Source organism: Eschrichtius robustus, chromosome 6 (genome assembly GCF_028021215.1).
Source record: "Eschrichtius robustus isolate mEscRob2 chromosome 6, mEscRob2.pri, whole genome shotgun sequence".
NCBI classification, from domain to species: domain Eukaryota; kingdom Metazoa; phylum Chordata; class Mammalia; order Artiodactyla; family Eschrichtiidae; genus Eschrichtius; species Eschrichtius robustus.
In genome coordinates, this window is record NC_090829.1 from 80,765,766 (window position 1) to 80,792,955 (window position 27,190).

Genomic DNA, 27,190 nt, shown 5'->3' on the forward strand with positions numbered 1-27,190 from the left:
AAATTCTACATGTGTGAAACAATCACTAACATACAAGGTACTAAACTTACATGTTTGGTATTGCAGATATGCTTAAGCATGAGTAAGCATGGGATTTACAGTGAAAATCTACAGCTAAAGGAGCCTGAAAGTGATTTATCAAAATTGCTCAATTATTAAAAGCATTTTTACAAAAATTTATAAAATAAGTTTGAGATTTGTTACACTTCTTGATCTTGTTTAGACAAATAGATGCCTGTATTTCTTCATATTATTCTTCTGTTGCCTAAGATCTATAATCCGTAAGTTAACAGTTCAAGATACTCCTTTTATTAAATTGATATAGTTAGATTTTACCATGATATAGGTAGATTTTATTTAAATCATGTTTTTTTTTAAGTTGTCAAGAAAAGCCCAACTTTTTTGTTTAACTTTTAACTATAGCCTTGTGATCTTATAAAATCTAAATATATTCCACATGACTCCGAAGAATTCAGTTTTATTTTATGGTATAACCAATGGAGTTTAAGAAAGTGATTTTTTAAAAATTATTATTACTTTTAAAATAAATTTATTTATTTTATTTAATTTTGGCTGTGTTGGATCTTTGTTGCTGCACGTGGGCTTTCTCTAGTTGCGGCGAGCAGGGGCTACTCTTTGTTGCGATGGCAGTGCTTTTCATCGTGGTGGCTTCTCTTGTTGCGGAGCATGGGCTCTAGGCCCGTGGACTTCAGTAGTTGTGGCTCGCGGGCTCTAGAGCGCAGGCTCAGTAGTTGTGGTGCATGGGCTTAGTTGCTCCGCGGCATGTGGGATCTTCCCAGACCAGGGATCCAACCCATGTCCCCTGCATTGGCAGGCGGATTCTTAACCACTGCGCCACAGGGAAGTCCCTTTAAATTATTTTTTAGAAACCTTTTCTTGTTCCTGCCCTTAATATTAGGTAGACCATTTTAGGGAGTCAACTACACATGCATTGAATCCCTTATTTACCATTGGCAGACTGTAACTCTGAGAAGTCTGTTTACCATAGTGAACGTTAGGTTTCTCTTAAGTGTGAAATGGGGTAATAGAGTATCTGTAAAGTTTAAACGAGAAAAGAAAATTAATATACCTAGCATAGAGCTCTTAATACTGGTTACTCAGTAAACATTTCTTCTTTTTGTTCTCCCGTTTCCCTCACTGATGTACCTTTTAAAAGGAGAACTTATGTATGCTGTCTTTACTTGCTCATTTCAGATGATTATAGTCTGCTTGCTCTTCTCACGAGTGACCTCACCAAGGTCAGAAAGGAAGTCTTCATGACCAGCATCAGTGAACACCTTTTGGGCTTTGTTTTACCTGGGCTCGTTGTGTCAGATACCCACCGCTCAGTCCTTTAAGTGTTCACTTTCCTTGTCCTCCATGGTATCATCGTCTGTAGGACCTGTTCCAGTCTCTTAGGCTTCTGTCTCAACCTTCTTTTTAAATTTCCCTTTTTCCATATATTCGTGTCTTTTGAGTCCCCATATTTAGCACTCTTCTCCTTCAACGTGCTTTGCCTCTTACTCTCACAACCACCTAGCGTCTGTGCATCAGGTACTACCGAAGCTGTTTTTCCATCCTCAAGCTCACTTCTAAATGATATACTTAATATCCACCACTTGGTGGAGAACTCCTCCAGGTTCTTCTTGAATATCTTAAATACTGTTTTCTCTTCCAGCTCTGTTCCTTCATACTTAATAGCATCAAAATTTTTCACAACTACCAACATTAAAAGCTGAAATTGTCTGTCCTCCAACCAAGTCAATAAACAGATTCTTTCATACCATCTCCTAAAATTGGTTTGCCACTGATGAGATTTAAATTTTTTTTTTTTAAGATTTGTCTTTTTTTTTTTTAATTTATTTTTTTTATTTATTTATTTATTTATTTATTTATTTATGGCTGTGTTGGGTCTTCGTTTCTGTGCGAGGGCTTTCTCTAATTGCGGCAAGCGGGGGCCACTCTTCATCGCGGTGCGCGGGCCTCACTATCGCGGCCTCTCTTGTTGCGGAGCACAGGCTCCAGACACGCAGGCTCAGTAATTGTGGATCACGGGCCTAGTTGCTCCGCGGCATGTGAGATCCTCCCAGACCAGGCCTCGAACCCGTGTCCCCTGCATTGGCAGGCAGACTCTTAACCACTGCGCCACCAGGGAAGCCCAGATTTGTCTTTCTTATGTTTTTTTTTGTTTATTTGTTTGTTTTAATATTTATTTATTTATTTGGCTGCGCCAGGTCTTAGTTGCGGCACACGGGATCTTTAGTTGCGGCATGCAGGATCTAGTTCCCTGACCAAGGATTGAACCCTGCATTGGGAATGTGGAGTCTTAACCACTGGACCACCAGGGAAGTCCCGAGATTTAAATTATGTTCTAGCTCTGCTTCTGATTAGTTCTGACCTCTGAAAAGTTGTTCTTTCTGGGTCTCAGTTTTTCTCATCTCTAAAAATGTTTAGACTAGATTAGAGGTCAGCAACTGGGCCCAGGGACCAAATTAAGTCTGCTGCCTATTTATTTATGGCTGCTTTGTGCTACAGTAGTAGAGCTGACTAGTGACAGAGGCTGTATGGCCCACAAAGCCTAAGGTATTTACTCTCTGGCCCTTTAAAAAAAGTTTGCTAATCCCTTGACTAGTGGATCTCCCATCTACTTTTCCTCTCTGTTAGCCAGCCTGGGGAGAATGTGCTTTCAAGATTTAAAAGTGAGAAGAAAAAGAATAGAAAAATTATTATAGTAGTTGAATATTTGGCAAGAGAAATTAAACATAGAACAGACTGTGACATTGGAATTTCGCTTTCCCCATCTAATGGCGTTAGTGATTCAAGGTCATGTGGCAGTAACAAAGGAGTAAGGAGATCTCTACTGCCACTTTGTGGTAACATGCTAGTTTATTTGCTTAATTGCTTTTAAATAATTGATAGTGAATATATCAATGATTCCATTTACTAGTTAGTAATTAAGTTTCTTAAAAGTCACAAATATCCACATTTTGAAGGTAAAGAACACAGTTAAACTGACCACTAATAAGAAGTATAATTAAGAATCTTTTTTATATCATAACTATTCATCAAAGCAGATTATTTCCCATTGTGATAAAAGATTTTTTTCCACATCCATGCACCTGGTGTATATCAAAGGAGAATTCTAGGTATGTAAAAAATGCTTAGATGAAAATGCCAGAAATATTGAACCTTAGTTAATTATATGTATGCTGACATGTACTAGTGTCTGCAACTGACTTTCAAATGCATCAAAAAATAAGGTGGATCGATATATGGATTGAGGGGTGGAAATGTGATGAAACAAATACGGTAAAATATTAATCATAGAATCGAGGTGGTATAGGCGAGGGCATTTTCACTATTTAAGAAAAGGTGCAACTTTTCTCATGTTTGAAATTTTTCATGTATAAAATTTTGGATAAATGTTTAGATCTAAGTGGTTGTGAGACAGTGAGTTTAGGGAGAATATGGGAGTTACTACACATATGCACACATACAGTATACCTTCTTGCTTTCACATAAAGTAAATTATTAAAATTTGTGTGTTAAGCAAACCTTTTGTACATGTCGTAAGTTTCTCAGCCGTTTTAGTGTATATTTCACAGATTTACTTCCCCTGGGAATATTCATAGGCTATAATAAAAAACATAAGAATTAAAACTTCAAGGAGCATCCTGCCTTTTAGTTATATAGTGTGTAAATATGGGACAGTCAGCCAAATGGCTGATAAGTTCATGTGATCTGTGTTCATACAGTAAAAAAATGTATTTACTAATAGATAGCATACAACGCTCATTTCTTTTGGCATTCTTACCAGCTTGTAGGGAGTTAGGACCATGCCTTGTGTTAACAAGGTATTGAATAAATATAGGGAGGCTGTGCAAAAAATACTCACTGATTTGAGAGTGGGCATTTCTTAAGTGTCATTTTGTTTATTGTGAAACATATCATAATGCAAAAGTATATTAAAATGTATTAAGTTTAAAGCATAATAATAAAGTGGATATCCATGTAAGTACCACTCATATTAAGAATTAGAATTAGAAGAACTACTTATGCCCATCCCACTCACAGTCCCTCCTCCTACATCCTTTCTAGTAAGCTAAATAATCTATACTTGATTTTTCTAATGAATATTCCCATGCTTTTGATTTGGTTTTACGATGTAAACTAAAATATAGTTTAGTGTTGCCTGTTTTTAAACTTTATATAAGGCAGTTATACTATATGTATTCATTATTGAGTGAAAACTCACTGCTGCGTGAGATTCATCCATGAGGTATGTGTAGCTCTAGTTCATTTATTTTCATTGCTAGTTAGTATATCATTGTATGACTATACCACAATTTAGTTTATTTATTAATTCTACTTTTGGATTTTTGTTTTTGCCTGCAATATTATATTATTACAGACTACATATATATATTACAGACTATATATATATATATATATATATATATATATATGTAAAGAGATTCTCTAGGTTAGAGTATATGCCTTAAAATGGAATTAGTGGGTTGTAGCATCATTGAAGGTATGCATTTCATTTTTTAAAAAAATACTTATTTATTTATTTGGCTGCATTGGGTCTTAGTTGTGGCACACGGGATCTTCGTTGCGGCATGTGGGATCTTTTGTTGTGGCATGTGGGGTTCTCTCTAGTTGTGGCGTGCAGCTTTTCTCTCTCTAGTTGTGGCACTCGCGCTCCGGAGCGTGTGGGCTCTGTAGTAGTTTGTGGCACGTGGGCTTAGTTGCCCCACAGCATGTGGGATCCTAGTTCCCTGACCAGGGATCGAACCTGCATCCCCTGCATTGGGAGGTGGATTCTTTACCACTGGACCACCAGGGAAGTCCCTGAAGGTATGCATTTTAAGTACTCATTTTTTTTTCAAGTCATTGCTGTTTTTCTTTAGCACTTAAAAAAATCTAGTGGAGTTGCATTTAGGAGGTAGAATTATCGATAAGTTCACTCTCCCTTCTTTTTCACTGTTTTCCCCATTACATGTTACACATGTACACCCTTCATCAAGGGTCTAATTTAGAACATAAGTGCTTGCTTTATTATTTAAAAATAAAAACTTTTATTTTTCATATTTTAAGTATAGATAGCTCCTGACTTTTAAATATCTGATAGTTACAGCTACAAAGATCAGAGATTTCCCTTCTCAATACACCTTGCTTCGCTCTGTAAAGCTGGAATTCTACTACAAGAAGGAAATGAAGTTTATAAATATTTATCACCTCTAAAAATGTCCTAGTACCTCTTTGTAATACTTGCCTCCAGCTCCTCATAACCATGGATCTTCTTTCTGTCACTGTAGGCAGAAAATGTTCTAGAATTCCATATGAATTAAATTATACAGTAGGTACTTTTTTCGTCTGCTTTTGCTCAGTATAATTATTCATCCATGTTTTTATTATTATTATTATTATTACTGACTAGTATTGCATTGTATTAATATACCACTATTTGTTCATTCACCGTGTTGTGGACATTTGAGTTATTTCCACTTTCTGGCAGTGGCAAGAAAGATGCTATGCACATCAGTATACAAGTCTTTGTATGGACATATGCTTTTAATTCTCTTGGGTAACTACCTAGGAGAGGGAATGATGAGAACTTTTTTACAATTCCACCAGCACTGGATGAGAGTTTCACTTGCTCTACATTCTCAACAAGACTTTGTATACATAGTCAGTCCTTTTAATTTTAGCCACCTTAGTAGGTAGTATCTTGTAGTTTTAATTAGCATTTCCCTAATGATCAGTGATATTGAGCATCTTTTAATGTACTTATTTGCCATCTCTGTGTCTTCTGTGAAGTATCTTGTCATATCTTTTGCCCATTTTTATAGTGTTGTCTTTCTGTTTTTGAATTATAAGAGTCCTTGTATATTCGAGATAGAAGTCCTTTGAATATGTTTTGCAAATGTTTTCTCTCAGTCTAGCTTACCTTTTGTTTTCTTAAGAGTGTCTTTTGAAGAATAAAACTTTTAAAATTTTGATTAAGTTCTGCAAGTTTTAATGAAGTCTACAGAAGTAGAAACAACAACAACAAAAACCTAAAATTCTTACTTTGCCCTGATTATTCACCACAAATCAAGTACTTATCATTACATTCTACTCCTTCTGCACAACTATCCTTGAATTGTAAATGACTTAACATTTTATTTTAACAAACTTGTTTTATATCAGGCCCTAGAGTTATAACGATGGGTAATAAATGTCATCTTTCTTCAAAGTACTCATTTTAGTATTTAGTGTTTCTTCCCATCATCTGCTTTGTGCACTCAGGTCCATATACTTTCCTTTGTCTGGTGCCTAATACAGCTCTGGAGGCAATGAAGTACTCGATATATTTTCATCTTGTATTATAGTTAGACTTTTTTCCGCACACAAATAAGTAAGTTTATCATAGCAGGAAATCTCTTGTTCTTTGTATCCTTCATATACCATAGTGTAGTTCCTAGTACACAGGGACACTCACTTAATATTCAGTGATTGAATGGAATTATTGATGACCATGTTTGACTAAGATCCTCCTAAATATCAATAGTTTATTAATAATAAAACCTTTGGCTTACTTTACTAAATGAATAAAAGATGCTCTCATTTCAGATGCCATCATTGCAATAGATTGTTTTTCTAGAGAGAACGAGGATGCCTGATTTTTACTTGAATATTTTTGAGTGATCTTTCTTTTACAAGCCTGATTTAACATTACTATTATCATAAATGTCTGTATACGGTAGTATAGCATGGGTTCTGTAGTCAGTTAGAAATTAAAGTCTTTTTATAAAGTCTGCTCTGTTTAATGAGCTATGTATTTTATAACTTTGGAATTCCTTTTTCCAGTAAAACCAGTACATTAAGACATAAAGACTATATTTGTAAGTATATAGAAAAATATGGCAATAACTTGCTTTCTTTATCTAGGTCCTGGGGACACCAACAAGGGAGCAAATTAGAGAAATGAACCCAAACTACACAGAATTCAAATTCCCTCAAATTAAGGCACATCCTTGGACTAAGGTGAGTCAAAAGAGTTTTTTAAAAAGCATATTAACCAGTAGTTAACTAGAAGTTGGATTTCTCTTTGTTCTTAAAGTAAACTATTTCGAGACTAGATGGCTGCCAGAGTACAAAGTACAATAGCACTTCTGCACGTAAAGATAATTAGATAGCTGTACTTCAGTGTTTCATTGACCATATAGTTTCATCCCCACTGACTTCCTGTAGAAAGTTTCCAGCCTGGGTTTTTATGTGTAGGATGAGGACAGTACATATACATAGCATTCAAATAAAGAATTTCATTAGGAGCAGGATCTTATATATAAATTTTGACTACTTAAAATTCAGAAGTAATTTCTTTACACAGAAGTGTTTATTATTAGTTCAGTATCATATAGCATATGAAAATATACATTTTGTATATTGTTATTTTTTAAACTGTTAATATATAGACCTTATTATAGATGATATTTTGTGTTCTTTTGTTTACTTTCCTATTGGTGTTTTTGGGAGCAGGAATAAAATGAAGATTTGATCATACTAGTAGTATACATTGAAAGCAATTAATATGTCAACAGCGTGTCACTAGCCATTGGAAAAGCCTAACCTCAACATTTAGACGGAGCCAATTCTAAGAGCCATAAGTACTAATTTATGAGAAGACTTTATTTTTTGCTTTGATACTTAATTGAAATGATTCTAGAGAGATTTTATTACAAAGTTGTTTTCATGTCAGTTTGATTTGTGAGATTGTATGCAGAGGGAAAAGAAAAAATCTCAATAGGGTTTATAGCTAGAGTGAATCTCTCATTTTATAGATTCTGAAACTCTGGCTAAACATGTCAAATGACTTATCCAAGATTCCATAGGTGGCTGTGACAAAGCCAGGATTAAGCTTCTTCTCGTGTGTGTGTGTGTGTGTGTGTGTGTGTGTGTGTGTGTGTGTGTGTGTTTAATGCCTGGTCTTTTAAACTTCTAGTTACGTGCCATGCGTGCATCCCCCTTCCCAATTTACATATATTTCATTATATATTTTGTGGGTTGGAAGTTTTCAGCTTTTTAATATGTATTTCAAGCAGAGACTTTGTATATTTAAAAATATATATATATAACATGATTTGATCATTGACAAGTTCATTTAATTGGTTATAGATCTTTTATAATAAGAGGTGAAGTAATTTAGGGCTAGGTGAAATAATTTACATTTTTAGATTAAAAGTAGGTGTCTTTCTCTAAGGTGTATTATGATTCAAGTTACTTTCCTTTGAGTTATCACTATCTTCACTTCTCTTCACCTCTCTTCACCTCTCTTCACTTCAGAAAATCCTCTTATTACTAATTATTTATTGTTTAGAATCAAAGACCTCAGTAATATTTTAGTGCCAAAACTATAGGTTGTAGCTTTCACTGACTAAGATGTTGCCCTCCCCCATCCTCTTTTTAAGTTTACAATAAACACTAAATATTCTGAGGTAAATCATTCTTTGGTCTTTGTACTTCAAGTTTATTTTGAATCTGGGTCAGAAGACATTTAGGGTCTCTCATTCATTCTAAACTCAGAGAATCCTAGGTGGCCTGTTTGGATTTAGAAGCTGAGTTACAGTTTGAATCCAGCAAAGTTACTCCAAGTTAAAGTGTTTATAACAAGTGATTTCAACCATGTTAAAGAGAAACGAAAAGCAAAGAGAATTCTGTGTATTGAATTAATACAGGGAAATATTCCAAAATGCTAACAGTAGTTAGGGTAAGAAGAGTGTAGGTGATTTTATTTTCTTTGTTCTGCATTTCTGTATTTCCATATTTTCTTTAATAAGCATGTTATTTTTATGAAGAAAGAAAAGTAAAATTCTTTTTGGTTGAATCTAACCTACGTATTCATCACATGTATAGAGTTTCTGACCAATATAATGCTGAAATGAGGTCATGAGATCTTATTTAGTAGTCCTTGTCCTCAATTTTTTTTTTTTAAATCAAGACTGACACCGGTATTAGTGTGTGTCATATTCTGCATTTTTTCCCCCTGGATTATATCTCTTCAAGTATTAGCCGGGATGGAATGTGAGGAATGATTTATTATAATTGCCATGCAGGCAATAGAAGATTTGTGGTGAATTTGCATGCTTTACATCTTCTTTTGCCTTTGTGGATTCCTGATGTTTCTGTATCTTACACTAATGCTTTTCAAACTTGAATAAACTATACAAAGCCCTTTTACTTGTTTGTTTTATTTAGGCTTCCATTCCTGTACCATGTGTAGAATAATAACTCAATTCCCCCACCTATTTTGTCTCTTCAAACTCTTGTGAACTCTTCATTCATATATGTAACATAATTGGGTTCTCACTTGGTACAAATGCATTTATTATGTAATAGTACACTTATGTTAATTTCTTAATAGTGCACACCATTAGGTTGCTGTTATTGTGGATGTAAACACAAAACCAAATTCAGACATATAAATTCCATGGCACTACTGTGTCATCCAGGTGATCCAGAATATATTGATTTTTAAAACTAGATTGTTATCAAAATAATAATACAAAATTTTAAATTTCTAGAGGGAACTCAGTCCCCTCTCCCCTGCCTTGTGATAGTGAACACCAACTTGAGATATGCTCTCTTATGCTAGGCAGCCAATGGAGTTATTTTTTTAAAGCATACAAAATGTTCTCTAAAGAGAAGAGCTTTTTGCCTTTGGAGGGCAGGTAAACAGGAGACTGGAAACAAAACCTGCTTTGCCTTTATTGAGGTCTTCTGTTAAAACCCACTTTAGCCCCGTTTCCTGAAGCTGTGAGCATGTAAACCCTCCTTTCCTATGCGGCAGTGTAGTACAGCTATATCCCCAGATCCGGGAGCTCTTGTTCTCAAAAACTGTAGGCAGACAAAAAGATCAAGGGAGAAAATGTCTACCGTGGAAACATTGAGGTGAGGGTATTAAGATGTGTAAGAAAGATAGCAAACAGAAGAACAAAACAATGAAATAATCCTAGTGTGATATATAGCAGGAATCTTGAGAATGTAGAAATCCAATAAGATGCCCTTGACTATTACTTAATAGCCATAACAACCTAATTCATTGGATAAGCATTTGAGGCTTAAGTTGGAAAGGAAATATGTTCTAATGTTTTGAAACAGGGACCAATATTGAGAGTGACGGTGGGGAGGATAAATACCTCCCCACTGGTGTATGGTGTACACTTAAAAGAATAAAAGCCAGATGGGAAGCAAGAGGAAGTGATAATAATAGTAAATTGAGAATTAAACAGAGATGGAGATTGGTTGGAAGAAGAGAAGAAGCTGAAATATTCTGCATTTGGTACATGGAGATTTGGTCAAATGACAGTTCTATTAGGTATGAAGTAATGATCTAGTTTAAGCACTTCTCCCATTCTTTGTGCCTCAAATTTTTTTTTTATTTTTGTCTTTTTTGTTTTGTTTTGTTTTGGTAAGATAGCAATTAGCTGTTGTGTCTTTTCTCCAAATTCTTTTGAAAACAAAATATGCATATAAAGGATTATTTCATTTTAGTTCAGAGTAAATGTAAAGATTGTACCTCCAGTGTAGTTCTGTGATTTGTCCTCTCTATCTCCACTGCCCTGACTTTTGTTTAGCCCATCATCGTATCATAGAATTGTTAAAACAACCTCCTACATCCTGAGTTCCCTCCTTCGTATCTTTCACACCCTCATTGCTGTCAAAGTCAGCTTTCTTAAAAGCACATGTGATACTGTCACTCCTATTTAAAATTTTTCTGATTCCTCATTGCCTTTAGGCAAATTTGACATACTATACACATAAAGACAAGAGTGATCATGTGTCCCAATTTATGCTTGTCCAGTGAAATTATTAATGCCACGTTCCTTCACACTCTTCACTGTCCTAGTTTGGGTGACAGATTATCCAGTCACTCTGCTCCTAATCATTTCTGCTTTTTCTTTCCAGAAAGACAAGAGATTTAGTTCTTTGTCCTGCTCTTAACCTTTCCTGAGGCATCTAGTCCGTTAAACCCAGTCTTTCCCAAGTGCTCCAGCTCCTTCACCCTTAAATGCATACAGTTAAGCAATGAATTTAAAAGCTTAGTGTTTAGTTAGGGTAGATTAAGGGTTTCTAATAAGGTTACATTGTAATAGTTATATAAATTTCTTCCCAATTTTGAGTAATGTTTTGTTTAAAGTTAAAACAAGTATTCCCCTTTATCCCAGTAATAAGTAATCCTGTGAGGTCAGTTAGGTAATACAGATGTCTGTATATTCTTTCAGAGTAATGAAATTCATAAATGATATATCTGGTTAGTAGGAAGTAGATTAGAATCCCAAGGGCCTTGGTCTCTTTCAGTTGACCTAGTGCTGCTGTTTAATATGTTAGCTACATATGACAGTGTTGTCCTCACTTTGAAGGGATCACGCAGTCATGCTGAATTTTTTGGTCTAATCAAACTGTTCTCCTAATGGTTCCCCAGAGAAGCCACATTCGTTTCTACCTCTTCCTAGTGAACACTTAGAATGTTCTTTTTTTCTCTGCTTACCAAGTCTTGACCTTCTGTCAAGACCTCAAATCTCACTTCTCCCGTGAAGCATTTTCTAATTATCCAAATTCTACGTGATTATTCCCACCACATAACTCCTGTAGTACCTATCAATTCATACCATATGTATTATAGCAGTTTCTAATTTCTCTTTTGTAATGGTAGTAATAAAATGAATATCTATTACCTCAAAATGTTTGTTGCTGAGTTTTTGGCATACCATGAGTATGTATGCCAAAACTTAATATTAAGTATTAAGTTTACTTAATAGTTAATTGTCTTTAGGGTATGTGAGGACCTTGGATCATTGGTTAAATATCCCAGAAAGCCTTATCTACAAAAATCAATCCTTACATACTTGATTTCTTAGAACACAGGCCACATGCTGTGAAATGAATGAATACTAGTGTTTCCAGCTAGCTAATAGAGTAAGCAGAAAATTGAGGTTATTTCAACCATCAAGGACTCAGACCAGATGAGCTGCTTATTATATGTAGTATTCTCTATGCTTAAAGCTAAACCAAAAAGCCCCACTATAATTTTTTTTAAAAGACTTTCTTCATAATGTTGGTTTTTATTCCCTGAGCCTTTGAATACAAGATTTTTCACTTGGTAAACTTACCTGTTCTAACTACAGTTTCACACTTTACCAAAAATGTCTTCAGAGGGTCTTAGAGAGCGCAAAACAAAAATTGCTGTCAAACTTTTTTTTTTTGCAAGTCCACTCTACCTTTCTGGTCTATCTGCCTTGTTTTGCTCGCATGTATTCCAGAAAGCATAAAACTGTGTTGGGGATTTCTGTTGGTTCATAAGTCTGCCACTTGTCTGTTTTGTTCTATTGCTTAGGTAATCAATTTCTATATTATTACTCAACCCCATCTGCATGCTGACCTCAACTAGTACATTGTCACTTGTCTCATAAATATACTACGTTCTCTACTGAATTTTCTACCTACATCATCTATTTTCCTATGTGAATAGACCTCCTCACTTTTCTGTTTATGCTGGCTTTACCCCTATTTCTTTGGAAACTATTGCACATTAAAATCCAGCTACTAGTGTGGCTAGTCCATATGTGGGAAGAATAATATAAAAAAGAAAGAATGCTAAGACATAAGTTTCAAGATCACTTGTGGGGAGCAAAAGATAGGGTTGAGGGTGGATTGAAAAAGAAGGCAAAAATCTGTTTCTGACTTAATTGTTCTTTAAAACACTTATCTCCTATGTAATCAGTGTTGTGCTGGCTACCATAAAGGATGCAAAAGAACTAAAATATATAGTCCTCCTCTTTGAAAAACTTAGAGATGATATAACTGACTCAGTTGAAGCAAGTATTGAATAATATATAACCATATACTTGATTATGTGCTATTGGTATTCAAAGGTGTTTCACATACTCTAGGTATTATAGGGGAGATTTCTAGCGTGGGTGGTGGAGGGAAAAAGGAAGCCTCCTTTAACGGTGATAGAAGGGTTATGGGGAGTGAGGGTGGGTACTGTTGAAGGAGGATTTAGATTTGCTTAGGTGTCGCTAAAGATAGGAATTGCTGTAGTTTAGGGGACTATCCCTTAAAATAAGGAGGTGTGGATGAAAAGAAAATATTATATTCTTAGGAAGGTCAACCTGACTATAGTAACCATTTTATGAACAATGAAAGATTAGATTGGATAAGTGGACATTTGGTAAGTCACACTTCTATAGTATAGTACTATTTTATCAGTAAATGAGATTAGAGGGAGAAATTTCATTTCATAGTTAAATGCTGATATCAACACACGTATGATATTCCTTATGTGTATTAGAGCTCAGGAAAGTTCCATAAGCCTTTTAATTAGTGCAGCTGAAATGTATTGAATGCTGGCTCTGCTGTGGCTAAGGAAAGGATGTTTTTGTTTCTTATGAATTATGTACTGCACATGAGCACTTCAGTAGACTTAAGTTCTTTTCTTAATTAACTTGATTAATTAACATAATTAACTAGTCAGCAAATCCATGGCATTGTCTCACTTTTAGTCCTGTATTTAGGCTTACAAATTGCAAATAATTTTATGTATTAGGGTTGCTCTTCAGGAGTGTTCATGGTGTATCAGTTTTTAACATTGGATGCTTGTGTATTTTGTGTATGACCAGAGAACAGTGTCTGTATTGTACATTTATCACAATGAAAACTTGGGAGGAGTAGCTGTTCGAAACAGGCACAGTACTTGTTCTGCATTCTACTTAGATTAATTATCATTGCCCATAGGCATTCTTACATTGCTCCGGTTGGCTGTTTAATACAGTGGAATTGTTGAAAGCTGATGCTATGAGAATCAACCATAGGCCTTGATGTGGTATATATGACCATTTATAAATGGTAATTTTAAGGGGCTTATGATTCAGTCATAACAATTAGCTCCAGGTTGATATTTGATGTTTGATGGCAAAAGTCTATTCTAGGACATGTAAAGGAGAAAATTACCTCTGTCCTTTCTGAGTTATCCAAATGCAAATTTATTTTGAATAATTCTTCTGTTAAGGGCTCGTTTGCATTTGTTCAGTACCACAGAGAATTTATTTTGGAAAAAAATGAATTTTTTCTCTTAGTTTCTTCTATAGACTAGTATTTGTGATGAGAGTTTGTTTCAATTTAAGAAAATGAGTTGCTGCACAGGTGAGGTAGTATTTGAATCACTTAAAAGTTCATGTCAGTGTTTTGGTTCTTTTCAGTTTTTCCTTTCTCTTTTGTTTTCTTTCCTTCTTTTGTTTATTTATTTTTTGCTTTGTTCTGTTTTGTTTTATTTATTTATTTTTGGTTTTAGTTTTTACAGGGGGTGTTTTGGGCTCTTCATGGCCTTGCTGACATTCTTGGCTGGCCATATTTAGTCTGCGCACTAATTGTTAGTTGGCCCAGTTGAGTCTTACTTTGTGCTCTCAGTTTTTTTAGTCTGGTTTTCTATTTTTGTCCACCTGGTTGTGTTTTAAGTTCATGAGAGATTTTTATCCTGATGGGCCGGATTTTACTCCGTGTACTAAATTTTAGTCTGCAGACTAAAAATAATCCGCGGATTATTTATTTTTGCAAAATATTTAATTCCCCCACTGGAAACTATCCTAAAAGAATGTTAAATTCTCTTAGACTAGCCAAGGGAATTCACAGCTACTGGTGAGGTCTGCCATTTTTTGTTCTCAATACCTAGACATAATAGACCCTACTACCTCCCTTTTGCATAATTGGCTCCGTTGTGCCTAGGTGTTGGTGTACATTACTATGCATGTCACCTATAACTGTGACCGTCCCTTAGTTGTATTGTTCATTGTATATATTTTTGTTTAGCTTTTGGTGGGTGAATTGGGCATATTTGCAGATGGAACTGTGTTGAATTTGTAGTGCTCAAAGATATAGAATTTTTTTCAGTGAGTTTTTCCAAAAAGAAAGAATGTTCATGATTTTTCCTAAGTAATGGGTGCAAGGGTATCAGGGGGCAAAGCCCACAATAGAAAAAGTAAGTTTATACCCGCACTCCTGAGGTGATATGTCAATTTCCTGAAGAGTCCTCTAAGATAATGAGAATGTCAGTAAATATCTCTTAGCAGGGAAGTCAATCCAAAATGGAGAATAATCCGCGGTGGCCTGATCCTTCTTAGCTCACACAAATTGAAAATATCTGGCTTGAAATCTATAGTAATATAAATTAAATATATTTATTACTTTTCTCTCATCACTAATAATTTAGAAAAAAATGTTTATACTGTGTACTGAAATTCATTAATAGAGAAAATTAGCAAATTGAGAACTCGTATCTTTAAAAGCAGTCTGATATGCCCCCTCCCAAGCCATGTCAATGGACAATGAATCCAGGTCGTAGAAGACCAAACACTTTACTTTGGGAACTTTACTTCTAGATTTCATTTTGATTTTAACTTTTTTTGGTTTTGTATTTTTTTAATAAACGCACTGGCATCGGACCATGATTAACTAAAATTAAAATGTTTCTTTACTGTGCCTCACCATTGCGCAATCAAATTTTTTTGCATACACTGTGGTGAAATAATTTTTAAAACTTGGACTTGCTACTGTGGAGACTGATGTTTAAAGTTTATAACTGTATAAACATTTTCTATGTCCCCCCCCCCACACCATGGATTTCTTATAACATTGGATATATTTTTCCTTGCTGGACTATTCTCTTTTGGATTGACTTCCCCTGTTTGGATTATTTCACTGCATTCTCATCTTTAGGATTCGTCAGGAACAGGACATTTCACCTCAGGAGTTCGGGTATGTACTTAATTTTTTTTTCCCAAAATTTCAGGGCAGGTCTATAAAACTAGGGGGAAAACTTTTTTTGAAAGGCTAGTTATTCATTCTTGAAATGTAATAGTAAAAACAATGTAGGTAGCTGTGATTTCTGTTTTTACTCACTGTATGGTATAGGTTTTGCTTATAGTATATTTAGATTGTCAGTTTCCTGAGTGATTTATTGACATCTAATCCGAAGTTTAGGAGTTGAGGGGTTTAAAAATTATTATTTTTACAAGAATAAATATGACAAAGATCCACAGAACCAAAAATTCCAAGTGTTAGGCAATTTAAATGAGTAAGGAATGAAAAGCAGCAGAAACTAAAAGCCAAGGACTTCCATGGCAGTACAGTGGTTAAGACTCTGTATTTCCACTGAAGTGGGGACGGGTTCGATCCCTGGTTGGGGAAGTTCCGCATGCCGCGCATTGCGGCCAAAAAAAAAAAAAAAAAAGCCAAATCTCAATAGTTACTGGTTTCCTTTTCTTTAGACACAAACATAATTCAGAAGAGCTATTTCTAGTTTGGCCTGTAATTTTTGAAAGTTGCATGCTATCACACCCAGTCTTATGGTCAGAAATCTGGACTTTGGGTGCACTGGGTTTTGACCCCACATAATTTTCCACTTAACTTTTATCCATAGATTACTGAACCAAGACTTTTCTCATCAAGAATCTCTCAAGGGGTTTAAATTAATAATGGATACATTTTTAAAAGGCAGGTTAAGTCTTGATTTTAGGCTCTTGGAATGAATTCTTTTCTTTATTGTTTTTAACTCTTTGATACTGTGAGTTAGGATTCCCTGGCAAGAATAAGCTAATATGTGTCTTAGTACCAACATGGATGGTCACTTGTAGCCAGTAAGAAACCAGAAAGATGTGGATGACTTTTTTTTTTAATAATCAGAAATAAGCTTACAATACTGATTTATTAATAGCAATAACACAAATTTTTTTTTTCATTTAAACTACACTCGCTGTCTAGCTACCCTGCATTTAAATGTTAGAAGATATTTATTTCTGCTTTTGGTGGTGGTACTTTTAATTCTACTTATGTGTTACCATATTGGTGCAGAGACATTTTTATTAGACTAGCTAGCAAAATAAATCCATATGCTGTCAAATGCAAATTGCCCTCAGGGATAAAATATGTCAGTAGTGCTTAATATTTTTATGAAAAATTTTCTAAATATTTCCACTGATTATTTTCTTTCACACTTTGATTATGGTTCTGGCTGGGGAGCAAGAAAGGGGAAAATGACTAAGAACAGTGTAAGATCTAAACATTTCAAATAATACAGTAACTCCTTGACTGAGGCAAGTCAGATTACTCAAAAGAATAAAGATAAAGCAGTTTTTGACCTTAGAGAGAGGGTTTCCTAACAAGCCAAATAAATTAACTAAGGCCTTTAATGTTTGGAAATAAATTTCTAATATCCTACCCAACCAATTTCTCAATTTCCATGGAAAATATCTTTATTAATAATAAACTTTGTGTAAAAACAAAAGGAATAAAAAAAGATTTTCAGAGTAGAGTACTCTTATAAATAGTCTCTTATAACCTAATGAGTTCTGTAGTAGTAACCAGTTCTCCTGCTTTCAGCCTAGGCGAATAGCCAAATGTTGTTACCTGAGCCTTTCTCTTAGGAAAACTTAAGCCTCCCACGCTCCTCTGTGCCTTGTCACAATCTACATGTCCTTTCCTTACTTTTAGGTCTATTTCCCTCCATTTTTACACATCTCTTTCTCTTTATGTGTCTGTCCACCTCCACCACTGCCACTACTACACCTTCTATTTGATTCTGTGTTCTTCCTGTCAAGGGATATATGTTTCATTTTTCTTTAGTTTCAAAGGCTTTCTGTTCGTTTATTTGTTTTTCCCCTTCTGCTGTTATTCTTTAACTGTCCATAATTTAGAACACAGTATATTTTTCATAGTTTCATGTATTTATTAGGAGTTTTAAGACATAGATGAGTAGAAAGCTTTCTATTCCTTTCAGCAAATTTATTTATTTGCATTTTGCTTCAGTATAGCTTTCAATTTACTTTTTCTGTGAGTTAATAGCTCTTAATGAAAAATACGTTTCTCTATTCCTGATTAAAACCCTAGAATATTTATTCAAATGAGGGTAAACTGGCCGTGTTCATGACAACAGCTACCTGAGAAAACAATTTTGGACATTTTACGAAGTTCTGGATATTCAAGAATTTCTTCAAATAACAATAGTCTCTGCTTATTGAAGAGTTAATACCAAATCATTAATATTTATAGACCAAGAGTAAAACAGCTTTTCTTTTTTAAAAGATATTAATTGCCAAAATTTGAACAGTGCTGTCCATTATCCATAATCGTTGCTAAAAAAATCACACAAAAGAGGCAACCTTTTATCTATTGCCACAGCAGTCAAAACTTTAAAATTAATTTTGTATTCTTCTAGTTGTGCTTGCCTCCAGAACCCAGGCTTTCTTTTGTGCCTGTCACATTTTGTGTGCATGTTTGATTGTACTGCTTTATGATTAGCATATATAGATTTTTTTCCATTTCCCCTAGTTTTTTCTCTGAGCTTTTCTCATATAGTCTTTAATTAGCAGTTCACATCACTGTGGTAAATCATATACAGTTAACTCCTTTTATTCTAGAAGGTTCCTTTCACAAATGCAACCATGTTTTTGTACATGGTGGGAATTAACTCAGTACTCAGAGGATAATTTGCTAAGATTCTTACAAGGAAACATTAATTGTACCTTCTCTTTTTTTATGCTGTAGGTCTTCCGACCTCGAACTCCACCAGAGGCGATTGCACTATGTAGCCGTCTGCTGGAGTATACCCCAACTGCCCGATTGACACCACTGGAAGCTTGTGCACATTCATTTTTTGATGAATTACGGGACCCAAATGTCAAACTACCAAATGGGCGAGACACACCTGCACTCTTCAACTTCACCACTCAAGGTAACTCCTAACACTTAATTCTTTTACCATTTCTGGGAAAATTACAGATGTGTGTGAAGTGACACTCTGTTAATTAAATCTGTGTAGGATAAAAGTAGGCATATTAAGTACTTATGCAGGTAGAAAGCATCCTATCTAACCACTTATTAGGCTACCACTTGTATGGTTTTGAACAAAATAATGGCAGGTAAAAAGTTTCAAATAGGCATAGCTTCTCTAATTTTTAGCAGATTATGATAAATCTTGGCACTTGGAGAAGTTATATAGAGATTTCACTGAGTGAGGTTTATCACTAGTAAGACTAACGTATAATTTAACCTTCAGCTTTGCATCTGAAACTTAGAATATTAAAATTTCTTGCTTCCCAAGGATTTATATCAAGTTTTTTTAACCTGGGAATAAATTGGTGGCTGTATTTTTGTAATTTTAGACATTATACAGAAGGGGAAAACTAGAGTCCTATAAACCCCTTCTTGGAACTTAATATAACTTTATATATAAGGGATGTAGAAGAGAAATTCTCATCCCTTCTGGGACTTGGCATCATTGCTGCTGAGAAAACACTGATTGGAAAACTAAGTTTGTGCGTTGGTGGTTTCTAAAAAGCCCAGGGATAGTCATTTCTTCACCATTTCTGTGTTCATTTTTCATTCATTCATCAACCACACTGCCTTTGATGATATGATTTTCTTCCTAAACTGAACATTAAATGTGTACAATTCCCTATAGATAAAACAAGGAATAAATAGATTGCTTGTTTTGATTGATTAGTCAAGCTAAAAATGTAGAAGGGGGATGGAGAGCTTTCTGTGATGAGGAAATAGATATATTTCCTTTATTATAAAGCCCAATTTTTCCCCCATATTTAAACTTTTCTAAAATTGATTGTGGAAAAATGCGCTGCTTAAACTTTAGATTTGGGACATCTAAGTTGCTAGTAAAATAGACCTGGATGATTCAGTTGACTATAATCTTAAGCTGTCACTATTACGTAATGCTGGCAATGCTGATGTAGTCTACGTTCATCTAAGAAAAATGTTCAGGTATCCTGGGACTATTAATTTTGACTAGGGCTGATCAGAAATCATTTGGAATGTTGTTTTAAGTCCTGGCTATGCCTCTCTAAGAAGAATGTTAATGAATGCCAGGTAGGGTATACAAAGGAGCAGAATTGGATATAGAGCCTGGAAAAGTGAAGACTTAAGGGACTCCTGAGAAAAATACCTCAAATAAAGACCTCAGCCCCTGGCATAAATAGAGACTAAATAATATTATTGATGAATCAATAAAGAAGTTTTCAACTGGTAATAGTGGAACAAGCTGTTTTCAGAATATTGATCTGTATATCAGGGAAAAGCTGGATGATGTCAAATATTGTAGATAAGATGATTCCGATTTGGCAGAAGGTTAGACTGGGAGACTCTTGGCCTCTTCCAGAACAGAAATTCATTGATTCCATGTCATACAAGTTTTAGACCTCTTGAGAAAATAAATTTTATTTTTAATTCTTACTGCTTTTGTTTTAATCGAGTAATACATGTAGATGGAAGAAAATGTTGAAAATGCAGAGGAAGTAGAGAAAATTAAAATCACAATCCCGAAGTAATTACTTTTAGCGTTCAAAATAATCACTTTTAGCATTTTATGGTGTAGCTCTTTTCAATCTTTTTTCTAATGCTAAAGCTGGTAATCCTTGAATATAAAGTGATCCTCTATTTTCCCATGTAGAAGATCCCAAAAGGGTTCTTTTTGTTAACTTGAATATATTTAAAAGTATATATTATATAAAGTTAATATTAGGTTAGGAATTTTTTTTACATCTCAAATTTCATAAAACAATTTTTTTCAAACTCTATATGCATCTTTTACATCTGTGTCTTTGTTATCAGTAGAGCTACTTTTTGAACCATCTGTATAGTTTTTTAGGTTACATCACCTGAAGTTTTTAATATGAAGCACTTTTTGAATCTGTCTGAGACCACCATTGGAAATTCTACATGTATCCATTTACATAACATAATACATTGTTTTCCTTTTTGTACTGTAAGTATATGTTTATTGTCTGCATAATATAATTATTTAGTGGATTGCTTTTTAAAGTGGTATCTAAAAGGCTTTTGTATGCAGTGACATCCAGTGGAACTGTGGAGTCTTGACATCAGAAACTACTAAGTCAGTGCTAAATTTCATTTTTTTTTTTAATTAATTAATTTATTTATTTATTTATTTTTGGCTGGGTTGGATCTTTGTTGCTGCCCGAGGCCTTCTCTAGTTGTGGCGAGCGGGGGCCACTCTTCGTTGCGGTGCGCGGGCTTCTCATTGCAGTGGCTTCCCTTGTTGCAGAGCACGGGCTCTAGGCATGCGGGATTCAGTAGTTGTGGCTCGTGGGCTCAGTAGTTGTGGCTCGCAGGCTCCAGAGCGCAGGCTCAGTAGTTGTGGCGCACGGGCCTAGTTGCTCCGCGGCATGTGGGATCCTCCCGGACCAGGGCTTGAACCCGTGTCCCCCGCATTGGCAGGCGGATTCTTAACCACTGCGCCACCAGGGAAGCCCCAATGTGCTAAATTTCTTTACCTCTTTTTTTTACCATTTTTGTCAGGTAACTTTAAAGTTTCCCAAATTTTGAAGGGAATCCTTGATTGAGTTTTTTCTCATGCTAAGTATCTTCTCCAGCAAGTACTTTGTTTCTCAGAATACACAAATCAAGACAGCCCCTTGTCAAGTGAACAACTTGGTAGAAACTCAAATGCATACAAGATGATATTTATGATGGATACATTTTGGAGAATAATTCTCCTTAAATTGAGACATATTTTGATACATACTCTTCAATGTGCGTGTGCACCTGTATGTGTTGATTGAAAATGAGATGCTGCTTAAACCTTTCTTTGATCAGATTTAAAAATCCAGGATTCAGCTTCACTGTTACCATGCACCATTTTCGAAGTAATTACATTTGATTCTTTAGTCACTGGCTAATAATTTTCTATTAAAGAAAATAAAATTTAAAACAACTAGGTTTGTTATTTTATGAATTTCTAAACTTTTTTAAAAACTGAGATAAAATTCACATAGCATAAGATGAACCATTTTAAAGTAAACAATCCAGTGGTGTTTAATACATTCACAGTGTTGTGCAGCTATCACCTCTGTCAAATTCCAAAACATTTTCATTGCTCCTGAAGAAAACTCCGTACCCATTAAGCACTCAGTCTCCATTAATCCCTCCTTCAGCCCTTGGCAGCCACCAGTCTGCTTTCTGTCTCTATAGATTTACCTATTCCGGGTATTTCATATGATGGAATCACATAATGTGAGACCTTTTGTGTCTGGCTTCTTTCACTTAACATGTTTTCAGGGCTCATCCATGTTGTAGCATGTATCAGTGTTTCATTCCTTTTTATGGCAGAATAATATTTCATTATATCATGTCTTAATCAGTTCAGGCAACTATTAACAAAATACCATAGACTAGGTGGATTAAGCAACAAACATTTATTTATTTTTTAAACATCTTTATTGGAGTATAATTGCTTTACAGTGGTGTGTTAGTTTCTGCTGTATAAAAAAGTGAATCAGCTATACATATACATATATCCCCATATCTCCTCCCTCTTGCATCTCCCTCCCACCCTCCCTATCCCACCCCTCTAGGTGGTCACAAAGCACCGAGCTGATCTCCCTGTGCTATGCGGCTGCTTGCCACTAGCTATCTATTTTGCATTTGGTAGTATATATAAGTCCATGCCACTCTCTCACTTCGTCCCAGCTTACCCTTCCCCCTCCCCGTGTTCTCAAGTCCATTCTCTACGTCTGCATCTTTATTGCTGTCCTGCCCCTAGGTTCTTCAGAACCAATTTTTTTTTTAGATTCCATATATATGTGTTAGCATACGATGTTTGTTTTTCTTTTTCTGACTCACTTCACTCTGTATGACAGACTCTAGGTCCATCCACCTCACTACAGATAACTCAATTTTGTTTCTTTTATGGCTGAGTAATATTCCATTGTATATATGTACCATATCTTCTTTATCCATTCATCTGTCGATGGACACTTAGGTTTAAGCAGCAAACATTTATCTCTCACGGTCCTGGAGGCTGGGAACATCAAGATCAAGATGCCGGCAAATTCAGTGTTCAGCAAAGGCCCACTTCCTGGTTTGCAGATGGCTACTTTCTTGCTCATATGGTGAAGAGAGATCACCTCTCTTGTGTCGCTTCTTATAAGGCCACTAATCCCATTCATGAGGGTTCTACCCTCATGACCAAATTTCCTCCCAAAGGCTCCACTTCCAGATACCATCACATTGTGGATTAGGGCTTCAGCATATGAAGTTTAAGGGGATACAAACCTTCAGTCCATAGCATAGGGATATACCACATTTTGTTTATCCATTCATGTACTGATGGACATTTGGTTTGTTTCTACCTTCTGGCTATTGTGAATAGTGCTGCTATGACCATTGTGTACAAGTATGAATTTGTTTGGATACTTGTTTTCAGTTTTTTTGAGTCATATGGTAATTCTATGTTTAATTTCTTGAGGAACCACCAAACCATTTTGCACAATGGCTTGCACATTTTACATTCCTACCAGCAATGTTACAAGGGTCCCCATTTCTTCACATCCTCACAAATACTTGTCTTCCTTTTTTTTTTAAATAGCTGTCTCAGTGGGTGTGAAGTGGTATCTCATTTGATCCTAAGGCTTACTGCAGTATAATGATTTAGAACCTGGTAAATACTATTTACCTGTTCTTTAATAAATTGTGTTCATAAGACAGATTAGCATGAAAGTAAATTGGCTTAGATTTTAGAATATGGTCTCTAAAATATTGGAAGGAGTTTTGTGAGTGGGCAGTTTTCATATTGTCAAATAATAGAATCAACTAAAGTAAAGAAAAGGCTCACTTTAAAGAGTAAATAATTTAATTCAGACTTTGTTCACACATATCTAATAGTTATAAGTTTTTAAAAAGGAATGAGGAATGTTTTATTTTGATATTTCAACTTTTTATATTTGCCCAGAATATCAAACATAAATATGACTCTGTGTATGTCTGAATGTGCATATGACTTTGAGGAGCTGAAGAATATGTGTATACATGGATGTGGTATATGTAGACGTGGCATGCAATCTCTGTGACTGTCAGACTCTTTATGTGATTCTGTGGATATCAGTGAAAAGGATGTGCATGAATCTTTGTACCTCTTGGAATGGGCCCCGTGAATATATCCTTGAATTGGTTTTTCATAAAATTCAATGTATTAAGTTGAACATGACATCATTTTGTAATATGGCCCTTCTTTATTAAAGTTGTTAAATGCTGCCCTGTCTTAGCAGCCATTCTGAAACTGGGCTATGATCACTTAGTAGTACTTTCTCCCTATCCTTCTAGATCACTATTATACTTGAACAGTGTTTCCATATAAGGACACAGCTGTCCAGGAAAGAGGTGCTACTTGATGTCAACAATTTGTGTTATTTCTGTTTGATCCTCCCTATTCTGATTTCGGAGCAGTCTTTGCAAATAGTCATCTTATTTACTAAGGCAAAGATGTAACTGTTGTGCAGATGCAACTTTAAAGCACATGCTAATTAATAGCAATTAATGGATGATCAGAATAAAACTGGCTAATTCAAGAGAATGAAGAAGGAGAACTGACTTTCCAGTTGGTTGTATAGCTAGAGAGAGTGCAGAGATAGGAAACGTGGGGGCAGAGGTAGCGGGGGATGGAGGGTGTCATTAGTGAGGTTCTGCTGTATGTAGGTAGAATAAAACCCTCCTCCATTCTTTTTTTTTTTTTTTTTTTAAAGAGAATCAGTCATTTATTTATTTATTTATTTATTTATTTATTTATTTATTACCACTGTACACTTTAATTATTTATTGATTGATTGCTATGTTGGGTCTTCGTTTCTGTGCGAGGGCTTTCTCTAGTTGCGGCAAGCGGGGGGGCCACTCTTCATCGCGGTGCGTGGGCCTCTCACTGTCGCGGCCTCTCCCGTTGCGGAGCACAGGCTCCAGACGCGCAGGCTCAGTAGTTGTGGCACACGGGCTTAGTTGCTCCGCGGCATGTGGGATCTTCCCAGACCAGGGCTCGAACCCGTGTCCCCTGCATTAGCAGGCAGACTCTCAACCACTGCGCCACCAGGGAAACCCCCTCCTCCATTCTTACAGCAAATTTTCAGTGAAGTCTATACTATTTTCACCAGATAAACTAAAGGTAATCCCTGATCTACATATAGTAGGTGCTCAATGACTGTTTGAGTGATTGATACCTGCTACTTTAAATACACACAGTATTTATTAATTCATGCAACCTGTACTTATTGGGCATTTCTAATGTTCCCTCTAGTTGTTGGTACTGTTGTTTTAATTAGTCAAGTAAACCTACCATATGAACAGAACTATGAAGATTAAACACTTGAGTAGAATATAGTAAAGCTTATAGCTAACTACAATTTGATGTTTGTTACTGTGCCATGAGTAAATAGCCATAAATGTTAATTAATATTACTTTCATATAATCAAAACAAGTGTTTCTGTCATCAGCTAGAGGGAGAAGAGAGGTGAACAGATATGGGACAGAAAACTTTGAGATCCTTCTGACCTTCTGGATCCATAACTATTACACCTCTCTTTTTTTCTGGCACTGGGGCTTCTGTGTTCTAGGATCCCCTAACTGACAGTATTACCTGCATCTAGGCATTGGAAACCAGGACAGACCTTTAGCATACCATACCCTTCTTTCCCTTTCCCTCAGTAATTGGATCTCAAAGGTTGAACATAACTTAATCAGACCTTAGGAATCAAATAGAGTCAGGAAATCCCAACAGAGATCGATTTTCTCTTTGTTTACCAATTCCTTACCTATTCCAAGGCTGGAATATACTGGAAATGGGTAGTTTTGTATGTTTAAAGATGTGTCTCCAGTTAATTCCACCACACACATCCCCAGTTCCAATTTTCTAGCCTAATTTTATGAGATTTTACCAAGTAAAATTATTTTAGTAAACATTGTCCCCCTGAGGGCATCGGATAGGATGGGGGTTGGGCAGGTGTAAGTAAAGATTATCAACTGTTTACATTAGTGTGACTTAGTTTGAAGAGTCTACTGCTCTACCACTTAGCTGGGTTATCTGAGGGAATGATAGTTTTGTGGGGGAACAAGGAGGAAGAGTGGCTTATTGGTTAGGCCAGAAGAAGGGGGGACTGCTTAAATGAGAGTTAAAACAGAATATTTGGAGCATTCAGAAAACAGCATGCAAACTCAGGCAGACAACGGATGTCTTGGGATACATGGACAAGAGTATCCGGACATGAGGAAAACAGTGATGAGACAGCAAAGGGGTTCCAGAAATCAAGTGAAAAAAAAAAACAGTAAAAGGAAGAGTAAGAGAAAAGCAAAGGGAATGGGGGAAGGATCAGAGAAAGAGATTTTTTTAATGAGTTTAGGACTGTTAAAGAAAAGGGAGTGATGAAAACAGGGGCTGAGGACAAGTTGGGGGTGGGCAACAAAAGCAAGTGTTACAGAAGGCCAGCTTACCAAAGGGTTATACTTCTTCATCTGAAAGCAGTAGACTACTTATTTATAAAATATGTTGTAACTCATTATTTGTGATAATTAGGAGGCTCCATATCTTTATAGCAATGATTTTTCAACCAGTTTTTTTGTTATGAAATAGTGATATGCATAAATATGGTCAGCCCACCTGCTTACCTGGTTTTCTATATCCTGGGCATTTTCTTCTAGCCTGTCTTACCCTCAGCCACATCTAAAGTGGACATAGTATATCACAACATTGTTAATGGGCTATACTCCAATATAAAATAAAAAGTTTAAAAAAAAAAATAAAGTGGACATAGTGTTTCAACCACCTTGAGGTAATGAAGTGTCTTCTAATATTCTAACCTTGAGTAGGGACTTTTTGGTTTTAGATTTATTATAATTTACAATAGCAAGAATAAATTTACATAAGATAGGAATTCTTGATTTATATGTAGGATATGAATCAAATCCTAAAGAGAAACTCAAACTGCTCTCACTTGCAGTGCCCCTCTTTTTTTTTTTTTTTTAACTGAACTATAAACCTTTCACGTGGCTATCCCTGTTTTTCTATTGTGTTCTTCTGGGTGAAAAAATGGCTATAAAAGATCTTGATAAATGGACTTGAGGAAATTTGGGTATAAATAAAAGGATTATTCTAGTAAATAAATGAGAGATGGAGCTGTTTATACTTATCAAAAGAATTGGTATCAGAATTATTCTTTAATATTTTATGAATAATTTAGAAGAGGAAAATATCGAGGTAAGCTGTACTCTTCTAGGTATTGAAAGCTAAACCAAGGAAGTACACTGCAAGGGAGAGCTTAGGAAATTCATGAGTGCCAGTAAGAGGGGGCAGGTTAGTTT

At 35.5% G+C, this 27,190-nt stretch overlaps 1 protein-coding gene across 4 annotated transcripts in view; it reads left to right on the plus strand.

The window, feature by feature from the left end:
- Window positions 1–27,190, plus strand: part of GSK3B (glycogen synthase kinase 3 beta) — a 208,712-nt gene that overhangs the window by 155,642 nt on the left and 25,880 nt on the right. For 3 of the 4 annotated variants that reach the window (XM_068546677.1, XM_068546674.1, XM_068546678.1), the window contains exons 8-10: window positions 6,937–7,032; window positions 15,760–15,798; window positions 18,586–18,772. In XM_068546677.1, coding sequence (XP_068402778.1) covers window positions 6,937–7,032; window positions 15,760–15,798; window positions 18,586–18,772 — 322 coding nt within the window. The remainder of the gene's footprint in view (window positions 1–6,936; window positions 7,033–15,759; window positions 15,799–18,585; window positions 18,773–27,190) is intronic. The other variant, XM_068546676.1, reaches the window with a different exon arrangement.